Here is a 15,302-nt window from a genome sequence, read left to right as displayed (position 1 = left end):
TAACACAGCTGAGTGCATTGCACGTGCAGTATGGTGTGGTAACGCGACATGCAAGACATGATGGGAGCGGATATCCAATGGTGACAAACGTCTTTTTTGCCGTCTAGAAATGATTCCTTGTGGTTGTAGTATTACCCTTATTTTGCCTAGCCTGCACGCACTTGTCTGCACGCGAGTTATCTCATCATTTAGAGAAAGTGTTTCAACCATTTGAAATAGGACAGCAGGATGATGAAAGTGCATTCGTAGAGAAGGGACAATCAATCACAGGCAGAGGAGAAGAGGGCAATCTAGAGCCTACACTTGAAAACAGGAATTGGCAGGACAAAGATTCAAGAGGGAAACACAGAAGGAATACATCTTGACTTAAAGCTTTTGTGACTGTAGGAATTCATATTCTTTGGCTCTTTCGGTAAAGTCACGTAGATAGGTTCAAATTAATTAAAATAAAATAAACAAAAAACCAAGACGTTTCGATCACAACACAAGCGATTGTCATCAAGAGAAAGAAAGAGGTAGAAAGCTGCTGAGGCAGACTGTTTTAAAGGTTTAAGATGGGTGTAGCCCAAGGGTCAAAAACGGCGTGGGCAGGGCTAGTGATGTAAGACCATCCAGGCATCCACTCTACGTCCGTCCTTGTGGAAGAGGTACGTAGATGACACGTTCGTCATCTGGCCACATGGCCGACCAGCTCTGAACCAATTCCTCAACCACATTAATTCCATACACCCAGCCATCAAATTCACCATGGAGGGGGAAAAGGATTGCAAGCTACCATTTTTGGATGTTCTAATCGAAAAGAGACCACATGGCTCAATGGGCCACTGTCTACAGGAAAGCCACCCATACGGATGCCTATCTAAAACCTGACCCCCACCACCATCCATACCAGAAGAATTCCCTCATCAAAACTTTACACCATAGAGCTCGATGTATCTCTGACCATCATCACCTAGCCAGTGAACTGAAACATGTGCACCAAGCTCTCAAGATAAATGAATATTCGGACCACACAATCTGTAAAGCTATCACCCCAACTGTTGGGAAAGAACCATCTGAGGACCCAATCAAAACCATCACCTTGCCATATATAGCAGGGGTCACCTAAAATATTTCCAAAATCTTTAGCAAACACAAGATCCAGGCTTAATTTAACACAGTACATACAATTTGTGATCTGATCCCATCTGTGAAGGATAGGATCCCTGACATGCAATACCCCGGCGTCTACAAACTAAGCTGTGTCTGCGGCAGTAGTTACATTGGGGAAACTAAGCGACATGTCTCGGACCATGTTCGTGAGCATAAGGCAGATTTGAAACACGGTAGGACCAACACTTCAGCCGTGGCTCATCATTGTTTGCGGCTCGCTCACACGAAATTGATTTCTCTAAGACGAAGGTACTTTGTAAGCCCACTGGCTATCAACAAAGATTCGTTCGTGAAGCCATCCACATATACAGACACAATTTCAACTGAGAGGATGGGTACAAACTCACCAATCATTGGAAGGACGTCATCAACCAGTTTAAGTCATGACTGGCAGTGATGTTCTCATCCTGCCACCTACCGATGTTAGTTTTTATTTTCACCGTGGCTTTGGCTCTCCGATTTAACATTAACAGGTAAAAAAAAATGTTTTAAAGTCAACATAGCCACCTACGCGTGCCGACCTCGACGTGGCGGCGGATCTGCGATCTCACATTAACATCACTAGCCCCGCCCTCGTTGTGGAGGCCGCTCTCTGATCTCACATTAACATGCTAATTTATCACATTAACATAGCCACCTCCACGCCCTCGTCGTGCAGGCCGCTCTCCGATCTCACATTAACATGCTAATTTATCACATTAACATCACTAGCCCCGCCCTCGTTGTGGAGGCCGCTCTCCGATCTCACATTAACATGCTAATTTATCACATTAACATCACTAGTCCCGCCCTCGTTGTGGAGGCCGCTCTCCGATCTCACATTAACATGCTAATTTATCTCATTAACATCACTAGCCTCGCCCACGTCGTTTATGACCCTTGGGCTACACCCATTTTTAAACCTTTAAAAGTCTGCCTCAGCAGCTTTCGCCCTCTTTCTTCCTCCTGATGACGATCGCTTGTGTTTTCATAAAAACGTCGTAGTTTTTCTTTATTAATTTGAACCTATCTACGTGACGTTACCGAAAACTTCTCATTGACCAGACATTGACTAGGGCTGGGGTCAGCAACCTTTCAAAGAAGAAGAGCCATTATTTTTTTTGTCTTTGACCAAAATAGTTCGAGAGCAGCATCACACGTGACAGCTACTTGTACACACACACATCAGGTATACAGAAGACAAGCATATCCTGACCTAAATAAACAAAATAGGTGAAAAAATAAACTGTCTATTTAGTTTCTACCAACCCCCCCTTAATTATTAATACAGTTTGTCTGTACATTTTGTTGTCACCATGACATTCCATAGTGACCCACTTGATGGTCATGTTTCATAAACTGCTTATTATCTTTGCGTTCAATTACGTTGAAGATTCAAAGTTTTGTTGTTGTTGTTGTTACGGCTGCCCGCAAGCGGGCAGAGCCAAAGAGCCAGCATGCGGCTTGGGAGCCGCAGGTTGCTGACTCCTGGACTCGGGGCCTGGTAGAAGGCGTTGATTGCCAGGCAGACAGCATGTGGAGGGGACTGGAGCAAGGCGCGTTGGCAGGAGCGAGTCTGTGGGGAAGACTAACCACAGCGATGGTGATCTTGCAATGGACTGAACGGCTTTATTTGCAGCCACTGGATGCATCTGAGGATCGGGCGTTGATGTGGTCCTGATTAGAGATGTGGCTGAAAAATGTGGTGGCGTTAATTTGGATCATTTGGAATATGGAGGTGAGGGATTTGGGCAGGTCAGAGGAGAGTTACAGTGGTTGGATCAAGACGTGATGAAGTCACAGGTATGGTTTCCTGCAGCAGTGAGGGATGAGTGAGGTGGGATAGAGCATCAACAGAGATGGAGGCCAGGGGAAGAAATAAATGAAATAATAGCAGAATCAAACACCAGCGTGCCACTGGTATTTTTTCTTAAACAGTACACAAGCAGACACACACACACATCAACAATCTTACAAACGTTATGAATGCATGCGTACACAATCCTGTAATAAAGTGTTAAAGGAAACGCTACAATTTAATCTGATGTTTATATTATTTAGCCTATTTACATAAGGCACATAATCTGTTAGCAGGTGTTTTTCTAATTTCACCGATCTGAGCTCTCTATTCAACAGATATGCATAATATTGTATATATCTATATTAACAAGCCTGTAATGTTTACATCAATTAATTATCATCAGCCATGATCTATCCGTCTGGAACACCCTCCCTTCCGATATTAGGAAGCCACTGGAGCTATGCACTTTTATAATCGAGATTGAAAACCGCTTTGTTTTGTTTAGTTTCTTGTCCTTGCCCCGCACCTCCGATTAGCACGGTTGGCTATGTATGGTGCAAAAGAAGTTCAACACACATATATACAGAGATTCAGTGATGAGATCAGCTCGTGCGCTGATCCTTGCATATAGCGTGACCGTGACAGATGGGAGTGGCTTGGGAAGATCTTCATTAATTGACATGGCGAGGTATTCAATTGTAAAACCAGTCACGAATAAATATGCTTTACCCTTGTAATTGACAAATACAAAACCCACATTGTCGCACAAGGGGTGCTATGTTCACAATACAGTTTAATACCCTGCAATGTTCCAGACTTCCAAAACAGCTACGCATACATAGAACCAATGTTCTATTTACATTGACCTTTTGAGAGGTATGTTGACTCTGTGTGGGAGGGATGCAGCATCTCATTTTTTGTTTTCTCATATTTCCCAGCCACTATCTGGAGTGTGACAGATAGCGGTAGGGATTGTCGCTGGTAATGTTTGACAATTGTAACCTGACATCAATGGAGCCACCAGTCTGATGCGTCAAATGAACCTCATGGCGGGACCCCGGGGTCCCATAAGCCCCCCCCCCCGGCTCTCGCATAAACTGCGTTGCGACGTCATTTTATGTCTGTTGAAGGCGAACGACACGGCAATCTGTTCCTCTCGACGAGCTCTACACGATGCGCTAATCAAAGTTTAAAAGTTTTTTTTCTTCTGCGCATTCGTCCTCGCTGCACTTGGACGACACGACAATAGAATGATCTGTGCCAGGTGAGTCGCGGTGTTTATGTGCGCGGTGGGACAGAGTCGCCATGAATAAATTAATTATGATTTTGACTTCCGTTTATTCGGGACCCCGGGGTCTCGCCATAAGGTTCAATTGTTGTGAAAAACAATTTCCAAAAGTGTACAATTTATAAGAAAAATAGCAATAGTGTATATTAGAATTGCAAACTTGTTTCAAAGATTTTTGGCAAGAGGTAATTTAATTGTGTTTGGCATTGTAGATCCTAAATAGTGTAGCATGGTCAAATCAACACACATTTGTACATGGTAAAAAAAAAAATATGTTAGACTTTTGTTAGATTTTCTTCTTTAATGGTCGTTTTACTTGCTTAACTCTGAGAATACATGAATTATATTACTTTTTCACAGAGCAAAACAAATCTGTCATGATGCTAAAACTGGAGTCAATTAGAATATAAAATTATACCACAATCTTGGTTTTCGGGTAATGACATGGCTTGAAAGGCACCAAGCAATGAACAAAAGTTTTACTTTTAGCATAAAGATCCTTTTTTGAGCATGATACATTTCTGATCACAGATTAAATAAGAAAGTGCTGTGCTCATTTTCTTTGCATTCACAGTACCTGCTGTGCATTTTGATAGTCTCCTTTGTCAAAGTATAGCAATCCTCGATTTGTCATCACGTTTCTGCACAAGTCATTTTGCTTTCCAAGCAAGGCAATGGTGCTGTAATCCTTCACAGCCTGCATTGCGAGAAAACAAAAGCTTAAAGAAGACCTTGAGGCAGAGGTCACACATGCATATAGCACATTTCAATGACAAAAAAAGTCATATACTGCAAGATTTTCTTTCAATAATGTCAGTCACTTATTTTCTCCACATTCACATTTAGAGTGCCAATTTCGTCTGGTACTCCCAATCATTCAGGGCAGAAGGCATTGTGAGTTTGCGAAACTAAATTTTTCTGACCACCCAATATTTGCGTTGGCAAGTATGGGCTTCTTATCCTCTAAAGTCCAGTTAAGCTCACTTTTACTAAATTACAATGACATTTGTTGAGCATAATATTATGCAGTCGATATGATTATTTTCATAATCAATCATTTGCTTATACAGCATTTGAATGTGTTGAGATTAGCAATCCAGACAAACATTGTCCAGTACATTGAATGATAATCACAAAATGCATTGAAAACTAATACCATATATTTAAATAATATCTGCAACTGTTATCTGGAGTAATTTTTCAACTCCCTTCTTGTTGGCATATCAAGTTGCTGGTTGAGTTCATGCATCAACAATGCAATTACTGGGTTGGATTTTTTTTTAAATCAAATGCTACCAATGATGAACGGGGATCATTTCTGCCTGAAAGCTATATCAGGGATTACACATTTTACATATGAGCCATTAGAATAAAACAAACACGGGCATTATTTCCCAAGGCAGAATACAATATTATGAGATGTATTTGTTTCAGGATGACTAAGACAAATACGTCCTAAGAACACTGTTAAATGTGAAAGAGGGTACAATTATTCTACTAATAGCACTATATACGCATTACTCGTACATTAAGAGATAATGTAATAAACACAGAAAACTAAAATATCAAAATTATATCTGCTGCATTGAAATGTACTGCAATAGAAGATGACATCAGTATTACATAATGCCCTTCTTTTATATGCATATTTTTAAAAGGAAATCATTGGTAAGCCCCATATATCACACTTCGCAATGCTGTCATTTTTCTATAAATAGGGAATTAATGACCTTGTGCACACATGGATAAAACATTGCTCATGGCTAACAAACTGACTAGCATGCTGCTGCTGTACCAGCAAGGTCCTGGCTGGTGTGGAAGGTCAGGTGTGCTCCTGCAGTCAAGGCGGTGGATGTTAACTTTAAGGACTCAATTTCTCACACAAACCGCTATCCGGCTGATGGATGCGAGATTACTCGGCTATCCACCACACTGTGTGCCCTGAAGAATACACGTGTGTGCAAAATATGAATGCAACACGCCCAAGCAGCAAAGTACACTCAGGAGCATCGTAACGCAATGATGTCCCCATTGATTTTGTTGCTACCTTGTCAGTCTCATGAAGCTCTTGATAGCAGATGGCACGGTTGTAAAAGGCCAGTGAGCAGCTGCCGTCCAGGTAGATGGCAGAGCTAAGGTCTTCCACTGCTAGCTTGTATGCCTGTGGCGGTGGTGGCGATAGACTTATTGAGGTCACACACCTTAAATATTTGCTTACAAAACAAGGTATTATACGCCTTATTATCCGGATTGTAAGACGCACTTCCCCCCCCCTCCCCCTTTATTTGAAAGCAAAAGTAGGCAGTGAGTTTGAGTTTCATAATTTGGTGCGAGTGTGACCAGATTTGTAAAACTTAATGGACACACGGGCAATTGATAGGGGTGCGTTTTACTGTCCGGAGCATCTTATAATCCAGAGAATACAGTATATATACACATACACACTACATAAAGCTAACTTTATTTCATGCAGAACTGTGTAACCATGAAAATAAATACGTATGGAAAGTCAGCCTATATATTTTTTGTTTATATACCGGCTTCTGCGCACGCACATATACAGCATATACAGGGTGTTATATTCAACAATTGAGCAAGAATAACTGTTTCTGACAAATTAATGTAGTATTTTTTTTACACGTATTTCTATCAGAATATACACAAAATATGTGTTGCATAGGCTGACTTTCCCCATACTGTATACGTGTGTGCAGAAACTGTTGTGCTTTGAGACTTCGTATTTCTGCACAGAGTAAATTTTCATTTAGCAACTATAAGCTTATACATGACATTTCACACCTTCTAACAATGCTTGGTATTGAGATGTCTTAGCTTAGCGTAATACAATGCAGGGACAATATTTGTAATTTACAACTTTTCAAATGTTCACTATTTAGATGTCAAGATTGTTAACAGGTTTTAATGGTATGTTTGTATGTTGATCTTCTCTTACACCTTATGTAGCCAACCATGCTAATCGGAGGTTTTAAAGAAATTAGTCTTCAATCTAGATTTAAAAGTGCATAGCGCCAGTGGCTTCCTAATATCGGAAGGAAGAGCATTCCAGATGGCCGCAGAAGCTCATCTGAAAGCGTGCGATGCAGTAATACTCTTAGGTTTTTTTTCGGTAAAGTCACGTAGGTAAAAAAAAATAAAAACATTAGAAATAATGATAGAAATAAAATAATAAATCACGACGTTTCGAAGGCAACACAAGCTTCCTTCATCAGGTGTAAAAAGGCACAACAAAATAACTGTAGTTATTTGCAGTTAAAATAATTACAGTTATTTTGCTGTGCCTTAAAATAACTACAGTTATTTTGCTGTGCCTTTTTACACCTGATGAAGGAAGCTTGTGTTGCCTCCGAAACGTCGTGATTTATAATTTTATTTCTATTCTTATAAATATTATTTGTATTTATTATTTATTTAGTTTTACCTACGTGACTTTACCGAAAAAAACCTAAGAGTATGAATCCTTGCAGTCACGAAAGCTTCAAATCTAAAATTAAAACTGGTGATACGATATTGGAATACACGTAAATGCTCTTACTCAATGGATACAATTAAGAAAAAAGCACATACCTTGATGCAATATTTAAGTGACCCACGATACAGGAATGCTCTCACACAGCTGGGCTGTATCCTCAGCACTTCATTACAGTTCATGATGGCCTTTGTAAATCTGCCCTTCATGCCGTAGTATGCTGCACGGGTCAGATACGCCTGCAAACAAGATCGTCTTACAATGTAGCACGCAACACGAGCAAAGTCCCTTCGGTCATTGTCAACATTTTGGAATGTATATCTTACACGGTGGAACATTACTATTTTAATACACAAAACATTAATATAAATGATTGACAGCCCTTTTGTCAATCCACATGCTGGATCAAGATCTCCACGTTCCACGTTTGACCATACTTCACTACACTAGTTAATGTGGGTTGGTGAAGGGGGGGGGGAGCCCAGGACTTATTTTGATATATATTAGCCACGGCTGGTATTGAGACTCTGTTTACTCGGTTGGAACCACTATTTCAACCATTTTTTAAGAAAACAATATCTCTAGTGATATACTTGGCCACTGTATTAAATGTTTAATTGGTCCCAATGCATCTCAATGTGGTCAATAAATATGTAAAGATGTGCTTTGATTATGGTGGGTGAAACAAAACTATCAATAGCTTAATACTATGCACTGGCAAGAAGTACACAAATACAAATGTAAACATTCCTCATTTGTCAAATACTATCATTTTAAATAGACCAATGTGTACACAAGACAACTTTGCTAGTAAAACCCTTATAGGTGGAAAGGATTATAGGAATATAGGGTACAATATAATAATTGTAATTCACGTCAATGCCATACCCACTCTGCTTTTTCGAAAAGCTAAGTTAAGTGCTTGAGCACCGTTGTTCGAATATTGATGTGTTTGTTTTTAAGAGTTTAGAGAATATTTGTACCCGTCAAAACCAACTGCATAATATAAATAAGCAATGGCAACTTCAACATAATACTTCTGTAGAATCCTCTTTTGTTACCTGAATATGGTGTGGGTTGAGAGCCAATGTCCGGTTGATGTCCAGCAATCCTGAAGAATCCTGCAACTTCAAGCGACAGATGCCTCGCTTGTACAAGGCCTCTTGGTGCTTTGGCACGATATGCAGAACAGCGCTGAATGCCTTCAAAGCCTTTAACAAAAACACACAGTGCAACGAGTCTGAATGTTAAGAAGCCTGGGGCATAGGCTTCAATAAATATCTAAAAAGTGTCATTCCATTTTGGAACTATGATTACTTTTTAATGGCTTAAAATAATGTTTTGGCACTTTGCATAAATAAGGTTATTCGGAAGTCTTTCGTATAAAATAACAACCCTTCACGTGCAATATTACTATTTCAACATATTACCGTGGAATACAAATATATTTTGTCACCACATTCGTAAAAATATAACAATTAAACACAAATAAACTGATAAAGTATTCTGCAGTCGTGTATTCCATTGGAACAATTTTAGATGCACTGTATTTGCATTTAGATTGCCCTTATGTGTGTATAGGGTAATGAGTAAATTTTAAAATGAGCATGAGATTAAATTAAATGTTAAACAATGCATGTTTATGCATGAACACAAAAAATCCCCAAATATATGCACAAGGAAACTTGCATTCAATAAATGATCATAGCATCCAATGCTTAATTTCAGCCAAAGAGTCCAGAACGCCGTGGCAGGAATTATTTTGAGACACCACATCCATCTCACCCTTTTCGTTAGCACACTTGACAACAAGGGTGCGTCTCTGCATCTAATTAGGGCACATTATTATAGGATTGTTATGGGTAGGCACACCTTGTATTTTAGTGGTAGTGCCTTGTGCCAATAATCTCTACCCCAAGACAGCCTAGAAGTGTTTCGGAATATATCAAGTGAGAAATTAAGCCCCGACAGTAACTAATGTAGGTAATCAGGCAATGGCCTCATGCAGTGAGCAAAGCGAGGGGGTTCGACACTGAATGTTCATGCTAAATGGTGACCATCATAACATACAGCCTGAATGACAGGTCTGTCCTATTTGCTTGCAACAACACAGGAAACAGGTGGGAGGATGTCTTGGTGATGCTTATTGGAGAATAAAGACTTCCAAGCCTATTTCTGAAATTATTTCATAACTTCCTGCTGTGGTAAATCAGAGGTCATTGGTGGCAGGCCACCAAGGCTTTTAAAAGTGACACATTTCCCGCGGCATTTGATAGCTAGCCATCGAACAAAGACGGCCACTGCATCACACGCTTTCAGATGCATTTCTGCGGCTGTCTGAAATGCCCTTCCTTCCTATGTTAGAAATCTAGATTGAAAATGTAATTGTTAAGAACTGATTTTTGTGTTTAGTTTGTTGTCCTTCCCCCGCACCTCCGATTAGCATGGTTGGCTACGTACGGTGCAAAAGAATTCAACATACATCCATACACAATCAACCCATTATACAGCAACGATTAAATAAAATCTGTTATGGACAATTTTGATGACATTGAGTTAAAATTGATACCTCTTTGAAGTTAGTTTGCTCTATTAGACACAGCCCCAAAAGGAAATAAATGTTGGCCCTTGAGGCATCAGCTGGCTGCTGGTCTTTGTTGACTGAGTTGCTCAAGTGTAGCGCTTGCTCAAAGCTCATTTTTGCCTCCTGCAACACAACATGAAAATAATTTTTAACACATTTTATGAAAGCACTCTTTAATGTTCATCATAATGAATTATTCAAACTATTAATTGTGACAGTTTTTGGAATGTGGTATATGCATTTGGTGTATCAGCATTCAAAACTAATAGTTGTGTATTTTATACATTATGCATTAGAGAAAAGTGCAATATTTTCATTGAAAAATATGTATGAACAGTAATTGAAAATGTGTTAACAAGAAAGGCAGTGGAAAACGATACGGTACAGCCGTATCGTTTTTCATTTACATTTTAAGGTCAATAATGTAATTAAAATGTCAACGGTGTAATTACCGACAGCAGTAAAAATGATCCAAGCCAACTTTATAAATTGCATCCACCTTTTCCTCAACCTCCATTTGATTCATCTATGCAGGTGGGCTGTTTTACATTACAGACATTATATACTTAGTCACAGGGCTTGAATCATGTGTATAAAATTGTATAGATATATCTTTACCAAACCACACTCAAGTTATCTTTTTGTAAACGAAAGTCAAAGTGTAATACAGCGTGAACTACACTGCTGGTATGTCAGCAGTGAAGCTAAATATCATATTAACTTATTTCGCAAGCCTATTTGCTGACCTCAGCAACTGAATTGTCAATGTTATATTTGATCATATTCTCGGAAATGTAAGTAAGATGAGTCCAAGATAAACATAGACACGGCGTTAATTTATGATTTTAAATTAGTTACAAACAAAATCTTATTCCAATACACTTGCAGAAAGCCCACAGAGATTCAATGTTTATAAATTACTATGAGGGAGTTTTCTACCAAAATCTAGTATTGTTAACGTTATGTGTAACCAACAATAATAGTCATACTCTTTGGTTCTTCCGGTAAAGTCACGTAGGTATAACATAAAATAATTTATTTTATTTTAAACCCACAGTCACGAAAGCTTCAAATCAATAATAGTCATAGGTAGGAATACTTATGCATTACATGATTTTGAAAAGCGGGTCACGTCACATTCCCAGGATATTATGAATGGTAGAGTGGATAAGCAGCACTGGGTATGATAAGTCAAATTAGCTGAATTATATTGAGAGCTCTCATTACTCTGATAGTGCATTCTCTTTGTGCTGTACGCCTTTTGGCGTCCTCTGGTCTAACACCGTTTTGAGACGAGGCTCAAAAGAAAGCTGTCTCTGGTGTGGACCAATCAGTTTCAAAGACAATGCATATATTATCAGAGTATGTTTTTTTTTGCATTTTGACCACAAGTATTGTGGTTAATGCAGACATGATTCCTTGTAAAAGGTTTCAGTTTGGTGGTTTAACATCTTAACACCTGTTTTGCTGCCAGAAAAAAGGGGGAAAACCTATTCTCATATTTTGGTACTGGCAAAGGAGGTCCCATGATGATGATACACAGCCACAATGTTTTTGTTGACACTGCATTTGCAGTAGTGCCTTGAAGGAAAAATATATAAGTGGTATTTTGGACAATAGCACATAGAACCTATAGCACATAGAAGCTATGTGCCAAGAAGAAGGACTAGTGCCTGAAACATGACTTATTACATGTTGTTATGCGTTAAGGACAGGGTTACTGATGCACGTGTTGAGTTTTTGCTTCGTAGATATGGGGATGAAATGGAAGTTTTCAATGTAATCCACCACAATAGTGCAAGCACATTTACTGCCTCTGTCTTTGCTGCGATTTTAAGCGACACTTATTTAAATGTATAAGTATGACACTCTAAACTCAATTGTATGGTGATTCATCCATGGGGAATTGCATATACTGGAGTTGTATGGAGATGGATATTATGCCGGGATGATACACAGCTCAGTGATTACTGTATTGCTACCACCCAGTGTGGCAATTTCGAAAACACATTTTCTTTAAGCGTTTTATTTCTGAGAATCAAACAAATGATAGCGAGTTCACGGTGGTAGCTTTTCATCGAAATGCTTTAATCTAAAAATGGTGCCATTGTATATTTGATAGAGAATATGTATTTGAAAAATAAACCGTGATATGAAGCATCCAGGAAATATGAAAATAGAAACAGTGTCTATAAAACAGAGTACACACCCCAGTGTATACTGCGAATGGTGGATATTTCTCAAGGTGGATACTTGTAGCATATGCCACCCGATGTGGTAGCATCCAACCTCCTTGGCTCATGGGGGCTATTGCAACCAGCAGCTTGATGTTACCGAGACATGTGTGAAAAAGAGCTTCATAGCTCATCGGATTTTTCAGGATAAATAAAGTATTCTGATTCTGAGAAGGCGATGCAATCTAGTTTCGCCAATAGAACACAACGTGTGTGCGTGTGTGCACTACAAAGCTATAGATATATACAATATATATTTGGCTAATTTGCGATTTATAGAAACGTGGCATGCATGTTATACGCTGTATTGCGAAGCCTATCTTGTGGTATGATGAATACATAATTTTTTCCTCCTTTTGTTACCCTACCGATGTCATCAAACTTCATATTCTCATTTCCAGTTCTGTGCAAATATATGCTTTACAGACTTTGTGTCCAAGATAACACTCGACAATCTAATGCTATACTCTCTTTTCCTATATAATGCAACAAAGTTGCAGAAGCTCAAGGGAGGCAAGATGCAGGTGGATGTAACTTCTTGCTTAATGAGTCATACAAATGGTAATGCTCCCACTCAAATTGTTCCGCAGTGTGAGGACACATTTGAATGTTCACGGTGTGTCAGCGAGTACGGTGAATTCACACCACCTGGCTAATTGCCTTATGCTGTAAGCTTTTAGTTACGGTATACACACAAAGTGCTTGCCACAAATTCACCACAATACCTGGCTAATCTCGTCAAGGAGCATAAACCATCATGCAATCTTTGGTCATCCTCGCAGCGGGCTTTTGGCTAGCCATCGAACAAAGACGGTCAATGCATCGCGTGCTTACCCGTACTCGGCCGCACCAGGGTCGCAAACGGGTACCCGTACCCAGCCGGGTACGGGTAGCCGGGTATCGGGTAGGGTACGGGTATCGGGTACCCTATTGCGACCTCTGTTTCAGTTGCACTTCTGTGGCTGTCTGGAATGCTTTTCCTCCCTATGTTAGGAAGCCACTGAAGTTATGCACTTTTGTGTCTAGATTGGAAACTTATTTATTTTTTGTGTTTAGTTTGTCCTTCCCCCACACCTCAGATTCGCATGGTTGGCTACGTCCAGTGCGAAAGAAGTTCAACATACATACTACATACATGCAAAGTGATTTTACAATGATATATGCATGTACCTTTATATAATTGTAGCATTGTTGTACGTGGAAAAGGACAAACAAATTCACCTTTGAATGTGATTTAACACGAGCGATCCTTATACTTACTGCAAAGGATAAGTCCGCTGTTGGAAATTGAGATTTTTTAACTTATAAAACCTTTTTATACCCAATAAATGATAATGCATGAAGTGAATGTTCTGTCTGCTGTGTCTAATTATGGTGTATTATTTATCTAAACACGTTTGTTTTCTCGGCGTTTCTAATTTCTTTTGGAAAAATCAGAGAAAATTAAATTATGAAAGACATCAACCGAAATACTGCGTCCTGTGTATTTATGCAAAATATGTCTCTCCCTCTCTGAAATGGCATGTTATTACCTGGAACTGCTTGGCCTTCATTTGAATGTTGCCGAGCAAGGCAAGCGTGGTGACTTGCGGCTGCATGCTGCACATGCCAGCCAGACACTCGATGGCCCGCTGATGGTCCTTCAGAAAGGACTGGATGATCGCCTGCTGCATTGAGCACAAGCCCAACTCTGACAGATGGTACCAACACATTAGTATAAGTTGTGTACAAACATCCAGCATTAATTCGCACGACGACTCAGATAAGCACTTTTGAACTTGAAATTTGAATTCTATATAAAGCTTGATACTGCCCTCTGCAGTTCGTTTTGTGCAAAAATGTTTACAGGTATTCCTCTACTTACGATGGAGATGCGTTACGACGACCCCATCGTAAGTCAAAAATATCGTAAGTCGAAGATGGCCAAGCCTACCCAGGAGTCTTAAAGAATGGTGATAATTTAGCAAAACAGAGCAATTTACAGTACCGTACTGTATCAACTATATACTGTATGTATTTATGAATTACAATACTGTATTGCACAGTAAAATGTAAAGTAAAAAAACAAGGTAAATTCTTAGCCTACCTATATGAACTGCAATTCAACAGAAAGTTTTTTCAGGAAAAAATCCTATCTGCTACAAAAACCTTTAACATGCAAAAAAAAGGTGTCAGTTTTGTTGCCAGATAAAAGGGTAAAAACACAATTATCACATTTTGCTACTGGCAAAGGAGGTTCCAATGGTCTTTAACATGCATTGAACGTATCGTATCGTGGTAACCCTAAAATTAAATCGCTAAAGCTACCTATCATACATGCATTGAACGTATCGTAACGTATCATATTGTCCTGTACTCACCAAGATTCGTACGCTGCTGCGTTTGCCTGCCGCGCGAAATTTAAAATAATTTACAATTTTGTCGTATCGCTATCGCCATCGTAAGATCGAAATATCGTAAGTCGGATCATCGTAACTCAGGGACAATCTGTATTTAATGTTAATCTAAGAAAGACTGCATACTCTTTGCGCATAATAATACTTATATTTTATATAGCGCCATTCATGCCAACATCATCCCACAACGCTGTACATTAATTATATATAAGGACCAAATCCCAATCACACGATTAGCTACACACGGCGCGAAAGAAGCCCAACACACGTACGTGCATACCAAGCAATTGAAAACCCAATAACCAAGCAAAATCTAATCGATTTGTTAAAAGCCACGATAGATCGAATCGCGTGTGCGAGAAGCAATGTTCTTTTGGTGTA

The 15,302-nt window shown here is 39.4% G+C and overlaps 1 protein-coding gene across 2 annotated transcripts in view; it reads right to left on the bottom strand.

Moving 5' to 3' along the window:
* TTC6 (tetratricopeptide repeat domain 6) overlaps positions 1–15,302 on the bottom strand; it is a 49,819-nt gene that overhangs the window by 12,476 nt on the left and 22,041 nt on the right. For both annotated transcript variants that reach the window (XM_078596513.1, XM_078596514.1), the window contains 6 exons: positions 14,058–14,215; positions 10,277–10,414; positions 8,769–8,918; positions 7,806–7,946; positions 6,268–6,381; positions 4,798–4,917 (listed from right to left, as the gene is read on the bottom strand). In XM_078596513.1, the coding sequence (XP_078452639.1) occupies positions 4,798–4,917; positions 6,268–6,381; positions 7,806–7,946; positions 8,769–8,918; positions 10,277–10,414; positions 14,058–14,215 (821 nt within the window). The remainder of the gene's footprint in view (positions 1–4,797; positions 4,918–6,267; positions 6,382–7,805; positions 7,947–8,768; positions 8,919–10,276; positions 10,415–14,057; positions 14,216–15,302) is intronic.

This window comes from Lampetra planeri, chromosome 7 (assembly GCF_965212315.1).
Source record: "Lampetra planeri chromosome 7, kcLamPlan1.2.h2, whole genome shotgun sequence".
NCBI lineage: Eukaryota > Metazoa > Chordata > Hyperoartia > Petromyzontiformes > Petromyzontidae > Lampetra > Lampetra planeri.
The sequence above is the reverse complement of the archived record's forward strand: the minus strand, read 5'-3'. Positions and strand labels throughout refer to the sequence as shown.